Consider the following 26,598-nt stretch of genomic DNA (forward strand, 5'->3'; position numbering starts at 1 on the left):
GATAGATAGATAGATAGATAGATAGATAGATAGATAGATAGATAGATAGATATGTTCTTATACAGATAGAAAAAGAAGGGAAAGCTGTGCATGAGACATTAACTGTTACTGCTTGCAAGAAGAGTCACTTGACAAGACACCAAATTTTTAACATGGACCTATATTATTATTTCATTTTCTATAAATATTTTTGGTATGAGAATGAAGGAAACTAAAGACCAAGAAAATTAGTTCTTCTAGCATCTTATCTCCTTGGAAATGTTCTCTCATTTTTCTTTCTTCTTAGCACAGTGAGTACATCCTTGCCAATATGGAGGGATAGAGCTTGTGGGGTCTCAAGGAGAACATTCCAAGCACACATCTCAGGTCCACCGAGCTGGTCTTTCAAGCCCTGAAGACTCTCTGACTGTTTCTAGAAGTCGATTAAGGCATGAAGGCTGACTTATGGGTCTGTCTGGTATAGTTTGTCTAAGAAATAAAATCTTGACAGAGGCGATCTTAGATGATGTGAGGCTGATACTGATAGAGAAAAGCATTGTGGGTAACAGCTCTGCCTTTGTGACCCAGGACGTCATGCTTTGTAGTCAGTAATCCTGTTTAAAAGAAGTTCCTTGTCTCCATCTCTCGAAGCCTCTCAGCTTTGTAGGAGCCCGTGCTGTCTTGTGGCAGTAAGAATGGGCTGCAAACTCAGGGTTCCTGAGGACCCCAGACACCCCTCTTGGGGCACTGTTACCCTTTGTTGAGATGTCAGGTCCTCTAATGAGCTGCCTAGTGCAGACCAGAATTGTCTACTGTTCATCACGGGGTACCTCAAGCCCAGCTCAGAGCCCTCAGTTCTTAGGTGAAACAGAAAATCAATGCATAGACAAAAGAATTTCTCTCTTGTGAGGAAAAAATATTATTATTCTGATAACACATATCTAAAGACTTTCAGAAGTGGCTGGAATCTGCAAATATGTTTTTTTGTGGGTTTTTTTTTTTTTTTTTTTTTTTTTTAGTACATGTGAAAGTATCCCAGGTGAGAGGCTGGCTTGGTATCTAAAAAGAGATACTGGAATATCACAGCAATATGTTCTTTTCGGAAAAGTAACATTTAAATGTTGAAGGAAAAAAAAACTGTATGTTTTAATTAACCAGGAAGTTATCCTCATAGTAACAGAAGAAACATCCAAACAAAAACAGCATGTACACACAAAAAGAAAAGAGGCCAACCAGGAAACTGTGCGTGCGTGTGCGTGCGTGTGCGCACATGTGTTTTGCTGTCTCAAACTCAGAGTACTGCAAACTCCAAGCAAGCACTTCACCACCGAATGCTACTCCCAAGAGCTTCTTAGTGCCAGCGCAATGACAGCAAGCTTACAAATACTTTGGGAGCAAATAAATGGGGAGAAGCCCTTCCTAACCTGTTAGGGCAGTGAACATGGAGAGGAAGTTCTGTGGTTGCCTATCCTATCATCTCCTGCAGGGAAGAAGATGGTGATAATGAAAGATGGCAGTGATGTCCTCATGGCCAGAATATGCAATTGTCCTTGAGTTTGGCATTGGCACCAGCGTACGCACTGTGTCTCACATCCACAAAGGGAGGCTGCCTGACTAGTGGTCCCCTGTAATGGTCACTCTGATGGAGCATTTTCTGGATGAAGCTCCTGTTATGAGAATGTGAAACTGGACAATTCAATGGGAGAAAGGCAAACAAACTCAAAGGCAAGGAAGATACGTAGGGATTAATTACATTACCTTCAAAATCCCATCCAACAAGGTTCCACGAAATAAGTCATTTGTAAGAGTTCAGTGGCTCCGGAGCAGGGGGGAAGGGAATTGCCAGAGATTAGAATTATCCTCAGAGACAAGAAACAAAAATAGGACAAACCAGTATTTTTCTGGATGAAGAAGTAGAAACAGTGGGGAATCCCCCAGGATTGATTGTGCATCCAGATTTAGCTTAAATTTACATAGATTATCTGAAGAAAGAAAGGTCAGACGGTTCCAGCCTGCCGAGGAGATGCAGGTACTGTGGAGATAGCAAACAAATGGTGATTAACTACGGGGTGAGCTTAAGACTGAGTAAGAAAACACAAATGAAGCTTTGCAGGCACATGCCCGAATTAATGCATTTACAATAACATAATCCAAATGACGAGAAAACAGACTCTAAAGCCCAGGCTGTTTATAGTCGCACAAGGGGATCTTGAGGGTCTCTGTACTATGTTTGTTAGCTAAAGGCCATGCAGGGCCAGACGTTTAGCAACTTCTAACATTTTGTCAGAAATGGTACTGGACACCAAGCCATGTCCTTTCATTGCAGAAAAAATACCTCAAGGCTGTAGAAGGCTGAGCAACGTTTAATCGCCACAGAGAACATCTCTCCCTACAGGCTGCCCTGCTTGGTTCCTTTAGGGCTTTGGTGTGGGAAGATAAAGGCAGAGAGGTGATAGGATCAAAGTCTGCACGAACTTGAAGGTCATGGAGAACTCGAACAAAGACTGCTTCATCAACACTGAGAGGGCCAGAGTAGCCTTGAAGTATCAAAGAGGAGTCGGTTGGGTACATTTAAAAGGTTAGGTTCACTTGGAGTCATGAAGTGCACCAATCCAGTTCTTCAAGACACAGTGTAATTAAACTGCGTGTCTGTTTGCATGGACACATGTGAGTTTCTGGGATCAGACTCAGACAAGGCAAGTAATCTACTCAGGTCCTCTTGCTTGCAAGGCAAGCACTTTACCAACTGAACTATCTCCGCTGTCCCCCTCCTGCTTTTTCAAAGCAGAGTGAGAGCGTAGGCCACTCAAGAAAATGTATCAGATTCATAACTGAGAGGGGAACAATGGCTTGACAGCCACTGGCAACACAACCCCATTTATGACGTTGGCAAAAATGCCCGGGACCAGAACTACACCATTCACTTTCTCTATATCCAGGGGTCTGTTTGTTTAAGGGAGAGAATTCTAAACTAGAGTGAACCAAATGAAGAATGCCATGGTTTGCCTTCACTGGAACAAGTAGTGGTTGTTGTCTAGAGGAACCAAAGGAGACCTGTGGGAGGTGGGTAATCCTATGAGTCCCATCAGCCCCTTCAAAGCTGTCTGAGAATGTAAACCAGCACAGACAATTATCAAAACAAGGTAGGAGGCCAGAGAGACGACTCAGTGGGTAAGAGTACAGACTGCTTTTCCAAAGCATCCAAGTTCAGTTCCCAGCTTACCTACATCAGTGGCTTATAACCAGCTGTTCCTCTAGTTCCAGGGACCCCAACATCTTTGATCTCTGCAGGCACCTACATCCGCGTGCATGTAGACACACAGATACACGTGCGTACCTGTAATTAGAAATGAAAATAATTTTGAAAAAGAACTAATTGAAATATTAGCCACAATCGTTAGAAACCGTTCAAGACACCTGAAAGCTCTCCTTACCGCCTCGATAAAGATGTTTGTACCTCTCTTCTCTTCTTAGTCACTGTTCTCTGGTCTTTGTTTTCACAGCAGTTCAGACATAGGATTGTGTTAGCTTTCCATCGCGATCACAAAATAACCAAGCTTACTCACAGCAAAACCCCAGCGGCTTGTCTTTAGACACAGGAATGCATACGCTGTACATTAGAGTGGAAAAGTACAAGAGTTTGGAAAGATGGGGTTGAACTAGGGATTGGAAAGAGAACGAGAGGTAAGCCATATCAAGTCTAAGAAGATTCCCTGAGCAAGAAAAAAAGAGTATGTAAGGAACTGAAAGCAGGTCACTGTAAGATGAGGCTGTGGAACCTCAGGACAGTCTGTGGAACCTCACAGGCCTGACATCTCCCTCCTCCATGCAGTGAAGCTTCCTGCAGGCTGTCTGTGACTGGGAAAGGGGCAAAAGCAGAAATGGGCCAAATTTGGAAGACACTACCAAAAGTACAGGTGTGGCTCATGGTGCCGCGCTAGAAGGCTGTCTGTGCAAGTGGGGAGGATCGGAAGATCCGACAGGAAGCGCAAAGGACGGGTTCAAAGGAAAACTGTTCAAAGGAAAACAGGTATCTTGTTATCCACAGAGAGGAGAGCCGGTTTTTCTCTAAGGGTGTATCCTCTGATAAGCTGACCAGTGGAAGACCACATACCCAAGAGTATTTATATTTGGGCAACACAAATTGGTCTTGAAGGGTTTAAAAGTAGAAAGACACAAATTTGGATGGGTAAGGAAAGCGGTGGGGGAGGACTGGATATGTTCAAAACGCACAGGACGCTGAAAACTCAAAGCACCCGTGTAGGGAGGCTCACAACATCCTGTAACTCCAGTTCCAGGGGAGCCAGCACCCTCTTCTGGCCTGTGTCAGCACCTACAAACACGTGCACATACTCACAGATACATACATATACCTAAATATATATATTTAATCGAGTCTCCTCTCAAGACAGCATCTATCCCTGGCAGAGATGCTGGGGAAATCCCAGGTCCTGGTGCCCCTGCCAAGTTGTATTCAGTTGCGGTCTTAAGTGACAATAACAGATTGGCCCTTTTTATGTGGAGAAACATGTTGAGATGAAAATTCTTGCTGCCTCTGGGCCAAGGACAGGGCTAGAGAGGCACTCCTTCCAGATCTTCTGAAGGCCACGTGGCCTCTGACCTGGAGATGAAGTGCCGAAGGATGCTGGGAAAGCTTATGAGAGCTCTCGTTAGGCAGAGGTTTAGAATGAGGTTTAGAATGAGCTTCTGACAGGCAGAATCCAGCCAAAGGTGTTAATTGCTGGACCTAAGGAGTGGAAAGGCCACCCCAAGCCTCTGGGTAGTCTGGCTGTGTGCCTGCCTCAGTATGCCAGGGCTACTCCTGCAACAGCCTGCTCTGCGGTGACTGCCCAGCTGTTGGGTTTGACTGGCCAGGCTTGAGAGGAACTGAGACGGTGAACTCTCCCTAGACAAATCTCCACTGCACTTGGAAGCGCTGGTTCAAGAGGGCAGTAAGCAGGCAAGGCCCATTAGTCTGAGACTTAACTGTTTGAGAGGAATAGCCGGGTAGCCCAACGGGAACAGACTACAGCTGCTACAAGGAGCTTTGCGACCAAAGGAAACTGCAGCCTCTGGCTGTAGAGGTGGCTGAGGAGTTAGTCAGCCTTTATTCACCTGCTTCGGGAAAGCCAGATTCTGAAATTCTGCTGTCTCGAGGCCTGGCTGAGCCACCATGTGACTTCAGGGCATAGAGCGCCACAGCACCCCCGAAACCCTCCCCACCTCTCACCCCCGCCAGCCTCCTTTCTCTCCAGTCTCTCCTTCCTCCCACAGCAGAGTACTCAAAGCAGACATAGCCCTACAGCTTGTGTGGCCTGCTAGTGAAGACTGTGATAGCTCTTAAGAGAAATTGGATCAAAACCCAGAATTTTTTTTTCCCCCAAAGAGCCAGACGGGCAGGCTTGGGGTTGGGATGGGGCGGAGGAATCCGTTTGACTGAAAACACTTGCGCTGGCATATTTGTATCACCCAGAAGTTGTTTCTCAGCGGGACTTGCCAGTCCCTTCAATACCACAAAGGCAGAGGAGCCACCGGGGCCTCAGGAACCTTTGAGTGGAGACGTTTTTTTTCTCCTGGAAAAATAAGTAACCGGAAAAGGGAGATCACCCTGAAGCCTTTCCAAGATGGGCCTCGGGAATATAAGCCTGTGCCTCAACACCAGAGGGCTCGGCAAGGACCACCGTATCTCTGCCTCCCTAGTGTTTCTGGGGGCAGCTTTAGGCCCGCAACATCTCAGTGAGAGAGATCTCAGTCGCGAACAGGACCATCGGGTGCTTAAAGTTGGTGCGGGAGGGGACCCCGACAGAGTCCAATTGGGTGGCCCAGGACTAAGGGCTGGCGTGACCCCTGAGTTGCAGCTGTTGCAGTGGGCCATTCGTCCCAGAGCCCGACAACTCTGGAGGAGGCTTTTCAGTCTCCTGCACCGGCGAGACGTCTCAAGTGGGAAAATGAGCCAAGGGGTGTCGGTGGCGGCTTTGGGGCGGCAGTCTAGTGGCAAAGGGGGGCGGGAGTTCGTGTCCAAGCTCTTTCAACTTGGATGGGATGTTGACGGGGGAGATCCTCGTGTCCTGAGCGCCTTAGCCATCCGGGTGAGTGGGGAGTGTGGCGGTTAGATCGGAGCCGGGGACGCCCGCTGCACTCGCAGGCCCCTGTTTCCCCAGGTCCCCTTGGCCACCGACCGCCTGGGCCGCCTCTCCTCACTCCTGCCCGCCCGCAGGGATGAAACCCGAGCTCGGGAGGGCGGAGCGCGCGGCGGCGGAGCGCGGGGCCGCCGCGACATTGGCGGGGAAGCGAATGATGGATGGCGAGGGCGGGGCCGGGCGGCGGGGTGGGGGGACGCGGGGCGCCCGTGGCGGAGCTGGACCGGGCCTCCCGGCTCGCTGCTCCCGCCGGCGGAGCGAGGCTGCCTCTTCTCCGCAGCGTGATTGATTTTTTTTTCCCCCTCCTTTTCTTCTAAACTTCTTCCAGGGAGAGGCTAGTGGTTACAGGCCGAGCTGGATGGATGGGTATGGGGAGAGGGGCAGGACGTTCAGCCCTGGGATTGTGGCCGACCCTCGCCTTCCTTCTCTGCAGCTTCCCCGCAGGTAAGGCACATCATCCTGGTCGGGGGACAGACGACCGGGCCCGCTCCTGGGCCTCCCTGAACGGGTTGGGGCCCCGGTTCACCAGCCCCCTGGTGGCCCAGATTCCCTTTTCCACGAGTCTTTGTCCCGTGCCCTGCGGAGGGAGTGATGGGTGTCCGTGGAGACCTGGAGGTGAGGGAAACCCTGCCCGAGCTCCGGAGCCGGTTGGAATAAATCTGCAGAACCCGGGATGCCTCTCCGCCCTCCTCTCTCCTTATGAAAAATCGGGTGCCCTGGACGCCTCCAAAGGAGCCTCGGACTCGGCACCAGGGCCACTTTCTCCAGCTCCTCGCCCACCACTTTGCAAAACCTGTTGGTAGCCCAGGGGTGGAGCTGGGGGCGCTTGGGAGGTCCCAGACCGACCGCCCCGTCCCGCCTCCACGCTGGCCCACGCGGGAAAGCCCACGGACACAGGCTCAGACGCGCTAATTCCTGTTTGATAACATTCTGCGTCGCCCCCCTGTTTGTTTTTATTGTGCCAGAAAGCGAGAGAATTTCAGAATTAAAGCTGAAAAAGCCCATCTGTTTCCAATGAATCCCCCATAGTTTTTCACAATGTTTTTGGCAGATCACTGCTTTCAAATTCCTCCGAGCCCGGACCTCTTGTTTTTGTTGGGGGAAGGGAGACCAACTCCACAGAGAAGCGTTTGTTCCTTCCCAAACGCTCCGGTTTCTTTACTTTTTTCTCCTTTGGGGGGGGGGGGGGGGGGAAATGAACGAAGCTTAAATCCCCGGTCTGTTTTCTTTTATAATGTTTCGTAAAACTTTCATTCCATTTTTATTTCGCGCTGCTCCATAGTCAGAAAGGGCCAGTTAAACGCTTTCCACCCGTTTTTCTCTTTTTAAAATACAAATAAACAGTGTCACGACCAAGTGGTCCTCCGTGTAAGGCGGACCGTTTCCATTGTGTTGTGGGGTTCAGAAGTGTCTTGAGCAAAAAATTCCAGCCTGTCTCGAAGCGCGGCCAGATGTGGTTCTGCTGCCTCTGCACAGCTGAGATTTGCAAGAAAGGACTTGAGTTAGAACTGGGATTGAGTTGTTTTGATTTCCTCTTCAGCCAACTGGGTTTCAAGGAACTGACGGAACAGGGCAGTCAGTCCAGGCTAGGCCTGGCTGCAAGTTGGCGTTTCCAGGAGCACACTTACGTAGACGACAAGCACTGTTGGGTAAGGATCAGTTTACCCTCTTGTTTCAGCCGAGCTGCAGGGCCCCCGAGTGCCTTCTTAGCCAAAGCGGCTCAGCTCCCGCAGCAGCTGCCAGACCCAGGAACATCCTAGACTTTCAAAACCATTTTCTGAAGCTCTCCTGAAGAAATTCCTGCCCGAGACCCGAAGCAGTTAGGGTTGTCAGTGTGACCCAAGAGCATTCATACCACGTACAGCCTGGAAATATCAAACCCCCCAGCAGGTCCCAGTGGTCCCAGCAGGGGGAGTAACTCCCTCCCCCAACTCTCCTGCGTTTGAGACCCAAGTTTCTACATCTCAACCAGTGGTTCTCAACCTTCCTAATGTTGTGATTCTTTAATACAGCTCCTCATGTTGTGAACCCCCGGCCATAAGATAAGATTATCTTCGTTGCTACTTCATAACTGTAATTTTGCTACTGTTATGAATTATAATGTAAACACCTGTGTTTCCCAAAGGTTTTCGTGACTACAGGTTGAGAACCACTGATCTAAATGTCCTATTTGAAAGACTGATTTTTATTCCTTCTCCATAATTGAGATAATAAAGTAAAAAAAAAAAAAAATCAGAAAGTAAAACAATGTCAGAGAAGTGGCAGCTTGCAGTTGTGCTCATCTCGGTTTGGTCCGGATAAAGATCCAGCCCATTGGAAGTTTTATCAGATGGGTTGATAAATGGCTTTTGTCCCTGGGCTGCAGTGGGGGATGTGATCTCAGCGCTGAGCTGAAATTGAGAAGGGGGGCTCCCAGGGCTGGCTCTTAAAACAACACCTTCCTGGTCTTAAAGCTGTAGCACTTGTTAAGCCCTCGGGCTGGGAGGAGAGGGAAGGAAAGAGCCGCTAGGGCTGGGTGGGAGCTCTGAGGTTTCCCGTTCATTCCTTTGTCTTAAAACTTGTCTTAATTTTAAAATATCATGCAGCGTAGTCTGAGGCCTGCTGGTGGGTTATATAATTCACAACTCAAATTCCGCCACTTTCCAGTCCAAGAAGCCCATTTCTTTTTGGCTTCAAGGCTGGTAACTAAATCCTGGCAGATGGAGGTGATAGCCGGGGTTGTGTCATGCCAACTGGCTACGGTTTCTCCTCCGTGGAGGCCTTTGACAGTTGCATCTAGTCAAAACTGCCCACCTTTGTGAAAACTGAGCTGCTGGTCACCAACAACCAAATAAACCGAGGGCTTCAGGAACGTGGATGCTCTAGAAACCTGCCTCAAAAAGACAGCTCCCTACGTAGGAGAGAGCTAGATGTGTAATTTCCACAGCAGAGGTGGACTGTCATGCTCTCTCTCTGACAGGTCGGACCGGCAAGCAGAATGCCCCAGAATGAAGTTCAGAAAGTCTGTAGTTCTGGTAGACAGTGAGTGGGCATTAGGGACAAAAAGAAAGCCATGGCCTCACCCACCAAAAACAGGTGGAAACTGGCCCAGCAGCACTGTGAAAGCATAGGTTTGTTCAGAGCTCGCCCACTTGAATGGCTGCCAGCAGAAAGCAGGAGTGCAAATTAAATTGGACATAGTTATGTGGAGCAAGATGCCTTCACTCTGCCAGACTGAGAGGGCTTGTGTGTTTTTTGAGTGTTTACGTGTAGTCAACATGTACAGCTGACTCCCCAAGCTTCTGCCTCAGCGACAACCTTCTGATGGAGGGGTGAATGGTGTTCTAGAATAGAAGGATGGGGCAGAGTGCTGGCATCTACCCAGGATGGTGGGCGGAGGGGGGAGGGGGGGAGAAAAAACTTCTTAAAAGACTGTCTTCCACAAATAGTACCCATGTGAGGCCATTGCGACTTAATCAAGCGGACTTCTAATAGAAAGCTGTCTGAGGCATAGTGTGTCCGTGTTAATGTGTTTCCTGTAGCTATGAGTGCGCGCTGTGCTGTAGCAGGGGTCTCGAGAGTGTGGGCCACAGACCAGCAAGGGCCACCTCCCCTCTCCACTGCAGACCTAGTGAAGCAGGAAGCAGGAGCCTGCAGTCAGTATTCTAACACGCCCTGAAGAGGGGGTTGATGTGTGCATTATTTGAAGGGCTATAGGTCCTTTTTGTTGCTGCTGCTGTTGTTGTTGTTTTGTTGGTTGGTTGGGTTGTTTGGTTTTGGAGACAGGGTTTCTTTGTGTAGCCTCGACTGTCCTGGACTGGCTTTGTAGACCAGGCTGGCCTCAAACTCAGAAAGATCCCTCTGCCTCTGCCTTGAATGGCTAGTTCTAAGGAGGGCTGCAATGCGGCCTCTCTTCCTTGTTTCTTTCCCTAACAGTTCTTTGAATTTAAGAAAATGTATTTATGTGTATGTGCATGTATCTGTGTGTCTGCATGTGCATCCCATGTATGTAGTGCCCACAGAGGCCAGAAGCCCCTAGGGAGGCTTCTATTCTAAGGAGCCCCTAGAATAGGAGTTTTTGTTTTTGTGAACTGCCCTGTGTTGGTGCTGGGAACTGAACCCTGGTCCCCTGCAAGAACAGCAAGTGCTCTTCAGTACTCCTCGGCCCCTCCTATTTGCTTTTGAACTGTACCTGTTGTAGAGTGTTAGACTTCAAGTAGGGAAACTGAGGCTTAGAGAAACTAAGGTTCTCTAAAGTATCTAAATATATTGGCCTGACTATAGAGATGAAAATATTTCTACCAGAGCCGCTGTTTAAGAGGGGGTAGCTAAGTAAGCCTGCTTCTCATCTAGAGTCGTTGTGTCCCTGAATTGGACTTTGTATCCCAAAAGGAGGGTGTATTTGCCCATATCTGTTGCTGTAACAAAATACCGTAGATCTTCAGGGTTACAAACAACAGAAATTGTCGATTATAGCTGTGGAGGCCAAAAAATCCGAGATCAAGGAACCAGCCGCTGTGGCTTCTGGTGAGGCGACCTTTCTAATCCAATGTGTCCTGTGCCTTGTTAGTAGGTTCCCCCAAGACAAAAGAGATGGGAAGCTGACTCTCTGGGGTCCTTTCCATAAGGGCACTTTCATGAGGGTGAAAGATAGAGATATAAACACTTCCTAAAGTCCTGGATCCGATTCGTAATACCATCAGTTTGAGGACTGGGTTTTAGCATGTGAGTTGGAGGCTGGGGAGCCTAGAGAAGAGGGAAGAAAATGCTGTTCAGTTAGGAGAGGCAGGTAGGTCACAGGGGCAGACCTTTGCCTTCTAGGGAAAGAACAAATATCAAATCCTAGAGCTCCTGTGGCCCCTTAGGCTTCGAGGGTGCCCTGGAGATAAAGGGAGCATTTCTCTGGTTTTCTAGTGGAAGAAGAGCCTCTGCAAGGTTGGGGAAAATTGCTAGTAGTCACTGTGGTGCCCAAAAGAAGGACCGCTGAGAAATGGAAGGGTAGGAGAGGTAACCCACGGTCATGAATAAGGCTTGAGATGGTGAAGAGGAGACTAGGTTCCTGCAGAGGCAAATGAGTGAGAGTGAGGACCTGTTTTATATGTCGGGGGGACTGCAGCTTTCCAGCTTCAGGTTTGGATTGAATACCAGCTTGGTGCCACTGGCCTGAAATGCATCCTGAAGACCTTCTTTCCTCAAGCGGCCCACTCATGTCAAGACTTTCCTAGTTTTAAAACTGAAAGTCAAGACTCTCCAAATGTCTCCTGGGTCCCAGGCACACCAGGATGTGGGCTCCTTAGTTGCTTCCCCTCCCCAGCTGTGTCAAGGACCCCCACTGCTTGGGAGCATGAAGTCTTTCCTGCAAAATGGTCTTCATGTAGTTCAGTCACCTAGGACTGGGAGTCTTTCCTCTGCCTTTTCCTGACTTTTTCTGTGGTCACTTTGGAACCCCAGGAGCTGCCTCCGTGTCCCACTCCAATCCCATGCAAGTGGGCCACACTCAGAATCTCACAGTCCTCATATCAGCATCCAGGAGGGACATATCTTATTTCTGTCCCAGACCTCATCTCCAAAGGATCCAGCACATCCCAGCCCCCTCCCCTCTATACATCCCCCTTTCCCATGGGACGCTCTATGCCTTGTCATGCACCACCCAGTTCTGAGTTGAACACACCACCATGCCCATTTGATCAAAGTCCAAATTCAGTGCCACCTACTGTGGTCCACCTCACAGGGCCCAGCATCCCCCTGGTTTTGTGAACTCACAGGTCTTGGATTTCTGGCTTCTCACTCTCCAATTCTGTATGTTAAGGGTGGAAGCCTATTTTCTGCCCTTCTCTTACTCTCCTTCCCCATCCCTTCAAGCATATCCAGTGTAGTCCTGCAGCTACAAAGCCCTTAGTTTGTTTCATTGTTGTTGTTGTTGTTGTTTTATAATCTCTTAATTCTAGCTTTTGTTCAAAGGACAAAGACCACAGGACTTTCTCCCCCAGACACCCTACACCTTCCCCGAATATTGTTTCTGATTATAAAAGCAGTAGACATTTAAAAAGCCAAAGGCCAAAGGAGATACCCCTCCCCCCAAAAAATCTGTCCTCTCACAGACAACTCCTAAAAGCACTTAGCAGCATCCTTCAAAACATAATGCCTTCGTATTTTCCTCTGCCAGGTGTGGTTGCTTGGAGGAGGTAAATAATTTTAAGAATTATGGCCACGGAGTACCCGGAGTTCCCAATAGCTGGGTTAATTAAAATAAATCCTCCTGATGAGGAGGCAGGCAGTGCAGGAGAGGGCAGTCTGCATGGCGTTACACAGTCTCCAAGCAGAGTCCAATAGCGGATGCCAGACTCCTGCCCTTTCCAGATTTGGGCTAAACACAGTTGTTAAATTCGCTGAACAGCTCTGCTGTTCGGCATGTGAGGCTTAAGTTTGGTGGCGGGGCGGGTAGTCAAGAAAGAACTGTGAGACTATGACACTGGGCAGCAGAACGAAGGGGTACCTCCCGGTTCCCACAGGTACAGTGCTTTCTCAGCCTCAAAGCCCTTCCCGCCCTTTGTCATCCTCTAAGTTTCTGTTCTGAAGAGGAAGATGGCGCTGTCTCAGGTCGGAAAGACTGGCTGGCAGGAGTTCACTAATGAATGTACCCACTGTGTGAGCTCTTTCACTCAAGTGCTAGGACACCTAGACACTTAGGGCTGTCTTTGAAGCCCATCCCATGCCGAAAGGAGTTCAGGGTTGTGCCTGCCAGCCTGGCATGGGCCCTTCCAGCACCTGCAGATGGCATGGAGGGAGAGAATGTGCCTCAACCGTAGGTGTTTGTTTTTCTTTTCCTTTTTGCTTTTCTTCTCCTCAACCATGTTTTGACCTGCTTTGACCTGCAGCTGAGCAGAAAAGCCCAGCATTGCTCGAGGCAAAGTCAGGACATAAAGCTGTCACCTCAGGTGTATGAGCCCCAAGTCAGAAACAGGGGTCAGGCTTCCAAGCAGAAACACCTGTCTCTCACCTGCCACTTCACTGTCCTGGGAAAACCTTTATTATCTCCCTTAGCACTGACCTTCTGATGCCCAGGGCTGTTTTATTTCTCCCCAAAGCAGGATGTTCCTGGTCCCTTTGCTTGACCCTTACAGGCCCCTGTTACCCAGGCATGCTCTCAGCCTTGCCTGTGGCCTCCCTCTAGAGGGAGAAGTCATAGCTTTCACACCACCCTGCTTGCCCAGGAGCTGTTTCCACAAGGCTCCCGTGGGAGCTGGGGGAGGGTGGCGTGTTTGGAAAGCTGAGGTGCGCCCTTTTCCTTGGCACTCATCAAAGGTGCTTGCAGTAGCTTGGCATGTGTGGAGGCTGAGGCAGGGCAGCCTTGGCTGGGTGTGATGGAGGAGGCAGTACCATTCTGTCCCAACTCTGGGAGTGGCACTCCGTCAGCTCTGCCCACGCTAGCTAGGCAGTGAGTTCACCCTGCAGGACCCAGCTCCCCAACATGTCTGCCTTCTCTTCCTAGGTCACCTCAGGTGTTTCCTCCAGCTCCCTTGTGCCCCCAGCTTTGTCCCGCAGACCAGATTCTGAAGAAAGCGTGGACAATTCCCAGTGGAGCTAATGAGTGTGAGACAGGTTGTGGCGGAGTGACAGTTCTGGGGCCCTTAGGCTGCCTGTGCCAGAAATGTCACACAGGAGCAGTGATCCCTTCTGGCTGCAGTGATAGAGGCTGTGTAGCACCTGGCAAAAAAAAATCCAGTCTGTTGGGTGTGTCCCTCTCGGTATCTGGGGCCAAACACCTGGGTGTTTACGCCAGGGTGATTGAGTGAAATTCCTTCAGGAGTGACGCCAACTGGGAGCCTCAGGCTTTCATTCTTGTCCCATAACCCACACACACACTCCACCTCACCCCACCCCCGTACTCCTAGATTCATTCCCGAGGAAATGGAATCAGCAGGAGACCCAGGCTCCTTTTGGGGCTCTTGCTCAGAGGGAGCAGTTGGCCCCCTACTCAGTGCCCTTTTCCCCACCTCCTTCAGGATGGTGAGGATGGAGTTTCCAGAGGCCTATGTGGCGTCTGTTCTCCAGACTAGGTGGTCAGTCAGGAAAGGAACATGGAGACTCCAAGCTTCACGGTTGGCCTCTCCCATAGGCGTAGGCTGGGGGATTTCTTATGATGGCTTCCCCTCCCTTCCTCCTCCACCTGTGTCCTAACTGAAGCTACTGCCTCTTAAGTTACACTGCTTACTAAAATCGTGTGCTGATGCTGCCGCTGGGGCCTTTACAGGAGCTCCCTGGCTGGAATCTTCCGGCTGGCGCTCCTTCGGGAACTCCCCTCCCTCAGGCATTTCCACCGAGGGAGCTAAGCTTGGGGAGTCATAAGCTTGGTGGACTCCAGAAGACGGGAGGCACCTCCAAGGTGCACGGCAGAAAGCAGCCTCCACCTCAGATGCTAGAATGATGAAGGAGCTGAAGAAGCCTGTGTTGTACCTCAGAGCTGCACACAGGCAAAGATGTCAAGGGGTGGAGAAGGGTTTTGGTGGGAAGAGCTGCTTTAGGACTCTGGGAAAGCTTTTTTTCTACCTTCCACCTTCCCTTTTTCATCTAGTGCCCCCTGGTGGCAGAATCTAGCAGGATGGCAGACAATGAATGGGTTTTAAAGGATTCTTTAGGTTCCACCAGCAAAGGACAGCGATTTGAAGTTGGGTGATACTTGCTTGATACCTGCTCACTATCCTCAGACTGGCCACCCTTTGCCTCTTGACAATCTCAGGAAAATGCTACTTCCCTGATACAGGCATGCCTCCATCCAAACTCAAATGAAACATTACAGAATGTGGTGAGGCCTACCCCACCTAAACACAGAGTGTGTTCTGAGAACAGCATTCGTCACAGGTCCTAGCACACAGCAGGATCCAGAACTCCCAAGCGAGTAAATCAGTTCCGACAGTCACTGTGCTAGCAGAGTTGAAAACATCTTGACCCTGGGGCTTTTGTATTCTAAGCGATCCTTAGCTCTTTAAGAGAGGGCAAGGCTGTCTCCCTCCCATCTTACCCGGCCCCTCCCCTAGGCCCCTGAAACCTGATCTAATCCCTTTGCACTCGGGTAATTTATTGGTCTATTGGGCTTTTCTTGGTGGCAAATTACATTGTCTTTATTCCTGGGTTCTGGCCCTGGAGCAACTCACCGCATTCCTAAGACTTCTTTCTCGTGGTTGATCCTTCACACCCCCTCTGGGCCCCAGCAAAATAAGTTTTATTGGGATGCTTTGTCATGCAAACAGGGTGGTAATAAACAGGCTATTCTGAAAGATTGGGCTTGATTAGCAGTTCAAAGGCAACAAATGGAGGTATATGGTGCATAGATAATTTTCACTGTGCTGGTTAGTGTTCTGAGATATTTCCTTTGCCTTTCTTGCTTCCCAGAGACACTGGTTGCCATCCACAGAAAAATAATAAAGTCTGAACTGAACCAGAGCCCTATGGCTTCCCATCATGGCTCAATCCAAAAGGAAGGCACTGTGGAGCTCTGTCTCAAAAATGTGAATGGCTAGCTATGGACAAATACACGCTCCCTGCACCTTGGACACATGGGGGTCCCAGGTTTCCACCAGGTGTCAGGGTGAAGGGCATGGGGTAGCATGATATCTAAAATCTCAATAGATGCTTTCAGTGTATAGTGGGAGGTGGGGAAGAGAACAATGAGAACATTAAAAAGAACAGCCTTTTGGGGACTTGTGATAGGGGACCCTGCAGCTTTCGCTTTTGAAGCTGGGCCAGGCTGCCTCTACGTCCCTGACCTCCAAGCGGCCTGTAGTTGGTGATTTAGTGCAGTGGACATGGATGTAGGGATGTCTCTGTAGAGTAGAGGTCAGGGGCCTCTCAGCTTACTACTTATGAAGACAGTCCTGGCTTGGCATCTTTGAGGTCCCTCCCCAAGGCCCTTTAGAAATGACAGCTGTATGTATATCACTTGAGGCTAACATCCCAGAGGGTCATGTCACCATTTGAAGAAGTAGCAGAGGGCACTCACTGGGCACACCCACTTCTGGCCCCAACTTATCACTGTCAGTGAGCTGTTGCCTTCCTGAGCTCTAATGTCTCCATCCACAGTGGGAGAGTTCGGCCTTTCTCTGAAGCGCCAATGAGGATTTGCAAGGCTAGCTTAAGGTCTCAGAGCTGTAGGTCAGCAGGGGGTACCTCAAGAGGCAGAGAGAGGTCATTTCTCAGCAGCATCTGTGTCCAGCAGCCCTTCACAAGCCTTTCTGCGGAGAGGGCACAGAAGCAGTTTGTGCTGTGACAACACGATCGTCTCAGATGGTGTCTTGAGAGGGACTTTTTGTGAATGCATTTTGGAAAGCATAGAAATGCGGCGGAGGAGCTGGCTCAGTAGACAGAGTGCTTGTTCTCTGAGCCTGAGTTGCTGAGCTCAGATTCCAGGTATTCACTTAAACAGTCCGGCATGGTAGATAGGGTATGTCTGTAACCCCAGCTCGGGGAGGGCTTGCTGGGTAGCCAGTCCAGCCAAAATGGTAGGCTCCAGAGAGAAACCTTGTCTCAAAAAATAAGAGAGTACCTGATATCAACCTCTATATTGCACACTTGAGAGAACACATACACACTTACTAGTGGGGAGGGGGCGATGCATGCATACCCCACACACAGAGAGAGAGAGAGAGAGAGAGAGAGAGAGAGAGAGAAGCATAGGAGCAATTCCAAAACCAGCACATGGCATGGCATGCAGGTCTGAGGCACACTTGTGGTTTTGCAACCCAGGGCAGCTCCAACCCCTGAGGCCTCCCACTGGGAAAATGAAGATAAAAATTCCTGCCTCCAGGGTGAAGTCTTGAAGGCCTGAGATGAAAGCAGTTTGGGAACTGAGGGCTGTGCTTACATCCTGCCTGTGTCAAAAAAAAAAAAAAAAACCCAGGAAAAGAACTGTTCAAGGCCTTGTGCACCTTTCTGCCTGTCTGTTGAGGAGAATAGTATGTTCTGGGGCCACGTGTGCACATCTGGCACATGGTAAACCTTCAGGTCACGTTCGTAGTTCTAAGGACAGTTAAGCAAAGTTAGCAGCACAGAATTCTCTTTCGTGGAGCCTCTTTCTTGAGTTCTTTGGGCCCCGCTCCTTCCCCACTGCATGACTGTGGCTCAAGCAGGTCACGCAAGTATGGGTTTGACCCCGGATACCTGCCGAAAACCCAAAATGCCCCCCTAAGTTAGGGCCTCTATTCCTATGAGACTAACTAGGTGTTGCCAATGACTCAAATCTGTCACTTGCTGTTTGACGACACTCAGTCTCCCCTGAGTCTCACTGGGTAGAAAAATTATAAGTGTCCCCATTTTTCCTTCTTGCACAGAACCCAAGCTTTCTTTATTTGCTCCCTAGCAAGGACAAAATAGACTTGACCAATTCAGAACCCAACCCTTCTGACTTCTCCATCCTCCAAGAAGCATCTAGTGGGAGAGGCATTTGTGGGTGCCATGAAAAATTCTGGAAAGATACAAATGGGTGCCCTCAGACGGGCTGGGGAATAGGTCACCCAAGCTGGAGAGGCAGGGGTCACTGGGCAGGGAGTCAAGAGCCACTTCATGATCAATGCCCTGCCTTTGTGCAAAGCCACTGTGATCATGCCGTGCCTGAGTCACATAACCTGGCACAGGTTCTTATGAAGTGATGAAAGAACAGATTCTGTGAGGCTAAATATGCCTAGACCTTTGATACCTGGCCAGATGATATCTTCATTGACAGCTACTTATAAAGAAAGCCCAGGTAGGAAATGAAGGTGGGATGAGGTTTTTCGATCTCTGTATCAGTCAGTTCGTGTAGGCTATGTAGCAGCACCACAGTAGTCATACACAATTCCCATTTACTCCCATAATCCCATACTTCTGGAAGTAGGGCCAACCAACACAGCCGTCTTCAGTTCTGTGAGGGCCTCTTTCTGGCTTGCAGATTTCTGACCTTAGCAGCTTCTTCACCATTTTCTCAGAGTATGGAGAGAGGTAGCAAGTTCCGATGTTGTAAGGGCAATGATGGCATGATGGGACTTTATCTTCGTAACCTCCGCTAGGCCTAGTCACATCTCAAAGGCCACACACAGTCCAAATGCTATTATCTTGGGGATTGGGACTCATTTACATGGCGAGGTGGAGTTCAATCCGTAGCCAACGAGTGAAAACGGGGTAGAAAATGAGGTGGTGGGCTGACCACATCAGTGGCCCTTGGACAGTTGGTCCCCCTGCACTTGTCCAAATGAGTAGGAGCAGCGGTCAGTGGACTGAAAGGAGCTGACCAATTGCGGTGATACGAGTCGGGTTGAGAAGAGGAATCCACAGAGCTCTGGAATGACAGCCTCTGGGAGCAGGGAAGAGGAAGAAAGGGCTAAACCCCCAGTGGAGTCAGGGCTGAAGCATCAGGCTGTCAAGGACAGAGGGAAGCTGACCGCCATCCATACACTTTCTGTCTCCTACCACCAACTTCTAGCCTCAGAACATTGTGTCTCTCTTTTTGTTAGTCTGCAGACCCTGTGTATTGTCTGACCCCTGGGTCTCAGCATGCTGTAAGCACATCTCTCCATCTGAAACTAGCCCTTAAGGCAAGCTCTTTGCAGATAGATAAACTGAGGCAGAGTCAGGTCCTCAGAGCTATACTCAGAAGGGAAATTGAGCCCAGTGTCTTCCACCACCTGTCACTTCATATGCCACTGTGTCCCTCAGACCTCTGTTTGCTCTGCCCTGGGCAATAGTGTGGCTGAGAATTGGAGTGAATGGGACCAAGATGTCAACTTAGGGTCCCTTAGCTTGCCCAGGGGTAGGAAAGAGTGCCAGAAGCAAGGCCTCTGTTGCCAACTGTCGGCCGCAGATGTGCAGCCAGCCTGATTTGGAGAAGGTCATCTCTAAGGGAGGCTGGCCTCTAGAAGGGACTGTGGCATGGGCAGTAGAGGTGAAATGAATCCAAGTGTAGTCTCCAGTCAGGACAGAGTCCATGTCTGCAGTGCTTTGCTCTGAACCTGAGAGGGCAGGATGGCAAGACAGCACTTTGCTCCCGGGACTGGGTTAAGCACAGGCTATCGGAACCGAGACGAAGGGCAGGTGGCCACCTGTGTCACAGTTCCTGTGAGCCCCCGCCCACGTACACCCATTACCTCATTTCCTCTCCGTCTAGAGGGGCAATGGCCAGGATTCCTGTCTCCACACAGGCCGGGCCCTCTGGCTTGTGGAGCCAGGAGCACAGCTTATGGATGGGAGGCCATATACTGAAGAGCTCCATGGCTGCCATCCTGCCCTACAGAGCAGGCGCCAATGGACCACTGACCTAGGTTGATTCACCGGTTCTGTTTTCTTCTGTTGTTTTTGGGGTCTCACCGTGTCAGCCAGACTGTTTCAAAATTTGCCACCCTCCTGCTGTTGCCCCTCAAGTGCTAAGACTGTGAACGTGAATGTGCACGTGGCTCTAGTCTGATGCAAGTCAGGCTTCTTCAGTTTACATAAAGCTATGGAAATGGGAAATCTTCTATTAAATGTTTTCTCTAATGCTCAAATAAATACATAACTGAAAGAAAAACAAGTTCAACGGATACCAACCAAAAGGAACTTGTTAACCAGCAGTATCAGAGGCACAGGTAGCCTGAGCCTGAGCCTCAGGATGGAGGCTGACTTCTCTATGCTCATGCCTTAGTTACTGTTGTATTGCTGTGAAGGACCATGACTTAGGCCACTCTTATAGAAGAAAGCATTTAGTTGAGGGCCTGCTTACAGTTTTAGAGGGATTGAGCATCATGGCAGGAAGCAAACAGGCATGGCACTGGAGCTAAGTGCATTACATCCTGATCAGCAAGCAGCAGGCATAGAGAGATTGGACTTGCCACAGGCTTTTGAAACCCCAAAGCCCTCCCCCCCCCTCCGCCGCCGCCCCAGAGACACATTTCCAATAAGGCCACACCCCCTGAGCCTTCCCAAACAGTTTCACTCCCTGGTGACTAGGCATTCAAATATATGATCCCTATGGGGATCGTTCTCATTCAAACCATCACAACTTAGGTGTGTGACCTGGCACAGGCTGCCATTACAAACAGGGTGAAGCACCCCAATTCCCTGAGCAGGTCAGAGCTCCATGGGTGATCAGCAGGCACATGGCCCAGATTAGGGTATTCCCAGGAGACCCTGCCGGGATGAGTATGTATTCCCATCAGCCAGCCTGTCCTGAAAGAGTTTTTATTTTTTTCTTGTTTTGATGTGAAGCTTGATTTTATAAGGAAATCCAACTACAGAGAAACAAACTGAATTTTCCAAGGTTACAAGCCAAGTTATCAGTTGGTCCAGCCAACCAATGTGGAACAAGGCCCTTTCCCTTCAGAGACCTCCCTTGCCAGCATTGGGCTGTGACCCTCGGTCTTCTGGCTGGATCCCCCAGCTCTTTCATCTTGCACAGAAACGTTTATCCTGCTGCAGGGATACGTCCTTGGCCACCGTAGGTCGGGTGGAAGAATCTAGAGAGCCAGGAAAGGGTAGGTTGCTCACGTCCAGATGTATGTTACAGCCTCGGTTCTCAGCCATGGCCATCTCAAGGTCACAAGGTTTGTGAGTAACTTTTTATTTTGCTGGCAAGATGGCTTGGTGGCAAGCCTGAGAACATGAGTTCGATCCCTAGAACCCACCCAAGAAGCTCCACAGTCACACAGGTTTGCGATGCCAGTGCACCACCGAGGAGAGCTGGGAAGCGAGGTGCGGGGAGGTCTGCCAAAATCTCATGGACCGGTCAGCCTAGAGTAGGGAGCAACCAGAGACCCTCCTTCAACAACGCAGAATGCAAGAACCAACTCCCCAAAGACATTGTTCTGACTTGCACATGTAAGCCATGGCAGGCACACACACATACACACTCACAAATAATAACAATAGTTAGAGCAGATTCAAGGTAACTTGCGCTCGTCAGCGAGAGGCAGCACCAAGACCTGTGGCAGCCGGCATCCCCAGTGTCACAGGAAAGCCCACCCGAGGAAATGCTGAAGTCAGTGTGGTATTATGCCATTGTTCTGCCCTGCTGCAGGGTCTGGGAATGCATTGATTGATAAGGTGGTCTCCGTACTTAGAGCTGCTGTGAGCAGGGCCTCTTGGCCCCACAGCTGTGTGAGGTAAATCGTTTGACACTCAAATTTACACCATAGGTCTTTGCTGTTATTCCTTTTTTTCAAATGAGTATAAAGATGTGGAGAGTTGCAAGGTTTCACAGTTGCAGAAACTCTGCTCATCTAAACCGTGGAGTTTAAATGCCTATCTAATTAATATTGCTTTTTTTCCTAAAAGTTCCTGGAGGTAGCCTCCAGGTAGAAGTATAAATATCTTGTTGGGTTGGCTGGTTTTGTTTCTTATGTGTTGGCCTTTTTTGTGCCCAAGGATGGTTGGTCAATGGTCACCATCGAACTAAATGCGGATGCTGTCCCTTTCCCGCAATCTGCTCCATGCGTCTGGACCTTCGCCGCCATAGCAGGCTACGCAGAAGAATCTGGAAGGCTAGACAGGGCAGGAACATGTGTTAGAGGTGCTTCCATTTTAGGAGGAGATCTGTAGAGGAGGGTCCCAACATGATGGCCTGTCTGTTTTTCTCCGTAGCCGTCTCCCCCTGCAAGATCCTCAAGTGCAACTCTGAGTTCTGGAGTGCCACTTCAGGCAGCCACGCCCCTGCCTCTGACGACGTGCCAGAGTTCTGTGCGGCCCTGCGCACCTACGCCCTGTGTACGAGGCGGACAGCCCGCACCTGCCGGGGCGACCTGGCTTACCACTCGGCTGTCCATGGCATAGAGGACCTCATGAGCCAGCACAACTGTTCCAAGGACGGCCCCACCTCACAGCCACGCCTGCGCACACTCCCGCCCGCTGGGGACAGCCAGGAGCGCTCAGATAGCCCGGAGATCTGCCACTATGAGAAGAGTTTCCACAAGCACTCAGCTGCCCCCAACTACACGCACTGCGGCCTCTTCGGGGACCCGCACCTCAGGACCTTCACAGACCACTTCCAGACATGCAAGGTGCAAGGTGCCTGGCCTCTCATCGACAATAATTACCTGAACGTGCAAGTCACCAACACGCCTGTTCTGCCCGGCTCTGCCGCCACCGCCACCAGCAAGGTAGGAGCTGTGCGGAGGCTGGGTGGTTCGGGCTCTGCTGTCACCAGGGTCAGTAAGGAGGCGAATGGTTTACAAAGGGATGCCCTGGAGACTCCTTGTCAGGAGAACCAACTTGCAGCTATGTCTGTATTTTCCCCCAGTGTGGGATTTCTCAGACTTGTAGACATTGCTCACGAGAGAGTCGTGAGACCCTATTCTGGTGTCGAAAACCAGCATATAAAATATATGGGTTTGTTTGCTTGTTTGCTTAATTTTCTTCTCTAAGTATTTCACACACGAGTACTGTGTGAAATACTTTACATCATTTCTACCCCTTTCTCTCCCCATGTCAACTCATGTGCCTCTCAATTTATTGGCCTCTTTGTTAATTGTTGTGACACGTATATGTATGTTTTAGGTCATGCGATACATGTACTCAGCCTACTGAGGCCCTTTGGTGTTGCTGGTGCCTATAGTTAGTCAGTCAATAGCTGCTGAGAGATGGAGACTCGAAATGAAACCCCTGATAGGTTTTTCCATTCCCAGATGGTCAGCCCTAAGCACATACATTTTTATTAGGCAAAACAGAACAAGATCAGCCTCGAATGGCCCTGATACAAAATGCTATCTGTGAGTAGTCTGGGTAAGGGTAAGTGTTCGGGGAAACTTAGCTTCCAGGGTGTGTGCTTATGTTTGTACAAACATGCAGCACAGGCGAGGATTTGAAATGAATTTTCTACTGGCCTTATAGTTCTGAAAACAGAAGGTCAGAGGATGCTGGGAAATGGCTCAGTCAATAGTGCTTGCCACACAAGTGTGAGGACTGAGCCTAGATCACCAGCACCCACATGGAAAGCCACACTGCAGTCCTAGCCTTGGGAAGACAGAGACAGAAAGCCCCTAGGGCTCACTGGCCATCCAGTCTAGCTGAATTGGTGAGCCCCAGGTTCAGCGAGAGACCCTGTCTCAAAAAAAGAAAGCAGAGAATTGAGGAAGACACCTCTGTTGACCTCTGACCTCCACATGTCCACGGACCTAGGTAGTCTTCACATACAAACACACACATAATAATACGAAGTCCAGAAATACTCCTAAAAAACACTCCTTCTCAAGCCTCTGGAATAGTCTCATCCCCAGACTGTGTCTTGGTAGAAGCATATTAAAACCCATCAAAGGAGTCTGTGGACTGTATCCCTCTCTCTGGACCGGTAGCCTTGCCCCCTCCACGGCTGCATTTATAAAGGCAGCAGTTCTAGAAGGCGGCGGTGCTGTTCTCTGCACCCCCACTCCGGGATGCGTACACCTCTCCTGGCTGGTTTGACCACTGTATCTCTGGGATGGATGTGGGTTATTTTTTAAAGCCCTTGTGGGGTCTGGGGATGTAATTTTTTATGTAATTGTGTTGTTAGACAGCTTGCCTGGTCCCCTGCACCACATAAAACCAGATATGGTGGCTCATCCCTATAATCCCAGAACAGAAGGATCGTTAGTTCAAGGTTATCCTTGCCTACGTAGTGACTGTGAAAGCCTGCACTATGTGAAACCTTGTCTCAAAATAATAAACAAACTAATTATTCAGTAGTTTTAATGTTGGTTCAGAGGCCATGCTCTGGGATGGGATAGGTGAACAGCCAAAGCTGCTGGATAAAGAGCCCTGCCCCTGTGTCTCCTTGACTTCTCTGGACACTGAGAGGCAGAGAACATCTGAAATGGGAGAAGATACAATGGACTATGGATGGGCTTAACAGAGTACCTTTGAGGCCATCCAGAAGCCCTCACTCCTCCCTGGGACCAGCCCTGTCTGCCTAGTGTAGCTCCTTTGCACAAAACACAGGAGATATGTAGTTGGTGGGAAACACTAAGCTAGGATTTGACCTCAGCCAGAATAGCTCCTGAGCCTGGCATGTTCTCCATTGCCACAGAGTCAGCTGAGGGCCATTCATTCTCTCATCCAAAGAGGGCTCAATGTCTGGGTGGCAGGTTTCAGGTCCTGCTCACCAGCCAGTGCCAGAGACAGCTAAGAGGCATAGCCCCAGGCAAGGAGATACTCCTACCTGCCCCATATTCTCTCTCCTGCTTCTGCCAGGAAAGGGACAGGTCTCCAGTGATGTCAGACTTCCCAGGAGGTAAGGTATCAAGGTGAGGGGGCAGGGCCGTCAGGCAGCGGGGACACGTCTGCCCTCCTCAGTGCCTAGCCTCTGTGTGCTGCCAGCCCTGTCACCAGAACCCCCTGGGGTTTCCAGGCTGGCTAGGAGACAGTGGGTCTGTTTCCCCCGGAGGAATGTGTTGGGAGACCACATGTTCGGCCGTGCCAGGCTGGCCCACAAGGCTGTTTCTGTTCCCTCTCTCCCTGCCACACCCTAGAAGGAGGACAGTGAGGTGACTTGGCAGCCAGAAAAATGCTCCATCGCTGCCACTTCCTTCTTCTTCTCTGGTGGCCCTGGCCTACCAAAAGAGTTCTCCCCGCCTGGGTAGGAAACAAATGGGTCTTCACCACGGTTGCTCGACCGGGTTCATTGTACCAGGTCATAATGCCTAACAGGCAGCAGATCTGTGGCCAGGATGCTCTCCTCCCCCTCCTGCTCCCTCTCCTCCCCATCCTGGCCCTCAGAAGACTCAAGGTACCGCAGGCAAAGATCCAAACACCTTCCTGCAGCTTTCAGCTGCTCACCACCCTCCTTTCCCAGAGCCAAGATAAATGAATACTGTGAGCCTGAGGCAGTGGTTTCTAAATGCAGCAACAAACACAGCTCTGGAAGGGACCCAGCCTCCCTGCCCCATGCTGTGGCCTCCTGAGGGCTGGCATCTGGGCATGCAGGGAGACCTGAGGAGACAGAAGGGATGGGGACCCCAAGTGGCTGCTGCTCTTCTTGACCTAGCAAGGTGGGTGATCACCCAATGTGACAACAGAGTGTAAACACAGAGCTATGCGTCATCAGGGAGGCCTGGACCTGTGCCGCCTTGGGCACACTTAGACAGGGTACCTGAGGCGACATGCCTGGCCTTAAAACACCTGGACAGCTGAGGTACACCTACACCCCAGGTCTCAGCACGTAATGCTATCCACAAACCAAGTGGACTAATTGTTCTTTTGTTTCTGTGCCGCATTCTCTCCCTCCACCTACCTTTCAGGTGTCCACTCTAATTCAGGATCGATGCAGGGCTCTGGGCACCCAAGCACTGCCTGAACAAGAATGGGAGGCCTTCCCCTCTCAGGCCAAAATGGAAGTTTCCCGAATGGTATGGGGTTGTGTAGCAGAGTTTGACCAGGCCAGCCCTTCCTCTGTGACCCAGACCTTTGATCTCAGCAGGCAGAAGATTCTCAGACCCCATCAGCCTGGCTCAGCTAGAGACCAGACAATGATAGTGTTGGCTTCTGTAGCCAAGCCAAACTCCAAAACTCAGACCAGACTGGGAGCCTTGTGGTCCCCGGGTGAGCTACCTGAGTGGCCAATTTCCAGGGCCTTGGCATACTGCCGTTCTTAGAGCCTCTTGCTCCCCAAGTATGTCCATGCTCTCTGATCCCACAACATGGACTCTCCCTTCATGCCAGCCTCTTAGTGCCATGCTCTGCCCTCCCTGCCGGCAGCTCCTGGCTCATTCAGAAAGAGCACAACGCAGGGTGCTCCGACAACAGGATGCTTTGGCCCTGCTCAGGGAACTCATAGGGCCTGCCACCGGGCTGGCCTCTGATAACGTGGGAGTCGCCAGGGAAGGAAAGAGGAAACATACATAGTGCCCCAAGGAAACCAGGGATGTAAGAGACTTTCATACCCAAGGTGAGGTTCTCTCTCAGGGACCTCCTCTCTGCAGGGCCCAGGCTCTAGCTCCAGCACCCCACCCTGACTTCCCAGAAACAGCCTAGCCCCAACCTGGTCCTCACCCTGATCTCACCACCAGGTAGCCTTGCCCAGCCGTTGTTGTGGAAGTCATGTGCAGGAAGTCTGGCCCCATACAGGTAGGGACTCACACAGGGCCTTTGGTCATTCCCAGGGTATAGCTGTTAGCACCCCCTGGTCCCTCACTGTGTTCAAGGGCAATCAAGACAGGGTTTTCTAGAGAAGGGCAGACTTGTCTGCCAGCTTCCCACTCCAATGCCTCCTCCCAGTTTGTTTGTTCCCACTTTACAGGCAAAGAAACTGAGGCTCTGAGGGCAGGAACCTGGCTCTCTATCTCCTCCACCCCCTTTATCCTTGTTTCCCCCTAACACTCAGAAGCCTGTTTCACTATGTACTTCATCTGCTCCATCAGTGACCTTAAGAGGTCATGAACCCTTCCCCCTTTATCCCTGCCCCACCAACCCTTGGCTTCAGATGACATCATTGACCTCCTCCCTTCCTCTCACTTGCTTGCCTGCCCCCTCTTTGTGTGTGTGTGTGTGTGTGTGTGTGTGTGTGTGTGTGTGTGTGTGTGTGTGTGTGTGT

General features: G+C 50.2%; 1 protein-coding gene across 3 annotated transcripts in view; it reads left to right on the forward strand.

Annotated features, from left to right (window-relative positions):
• The window catches only part of Rgma (repulsive guidance molecule BMP co-receptor a), a 44,502-nt gene that overhangs the window by 11,762 nt on the left and 6,142 nt on the right, over positions 1-26,598 (forward strand). For all 3 annotated transcript variants that reach the window (XM_055623339.1, XM_055623338.1, XM_055623340.1), the window contains exons 2-3: positions 6,448-6,563; positions 21,681-22,195. In XM_055623339.1, coding sequence (XP_055479314.1) covers positions 6,482-6,563; positions 21,681-22,195 — 597 coding nt within the window. In that variant the 5' untranslated portion in view covers positions 6,448-6,481. The remainder of the gene's footprint in view (positions 1-6,447; positions 6,564-21,680; positions 22,196-26,598) is intronic.

The sequence above is a fragment of the Psammomys obesus genome, unplaced genomic scaffold (genome assembly GCF_907164565.1).
Source record: "Psammomys obesus unplaced genomic scaffold, mPsaObe1.curated_primary_1811, whole genome shotgun sequence".
In the NCBI taxonomy this organism is placed as follows: Eukaryota; Metazoa; Chordata; class Mammalia; order Rodentia; family Muridae; genus Psammomys; species Psammomys obesus.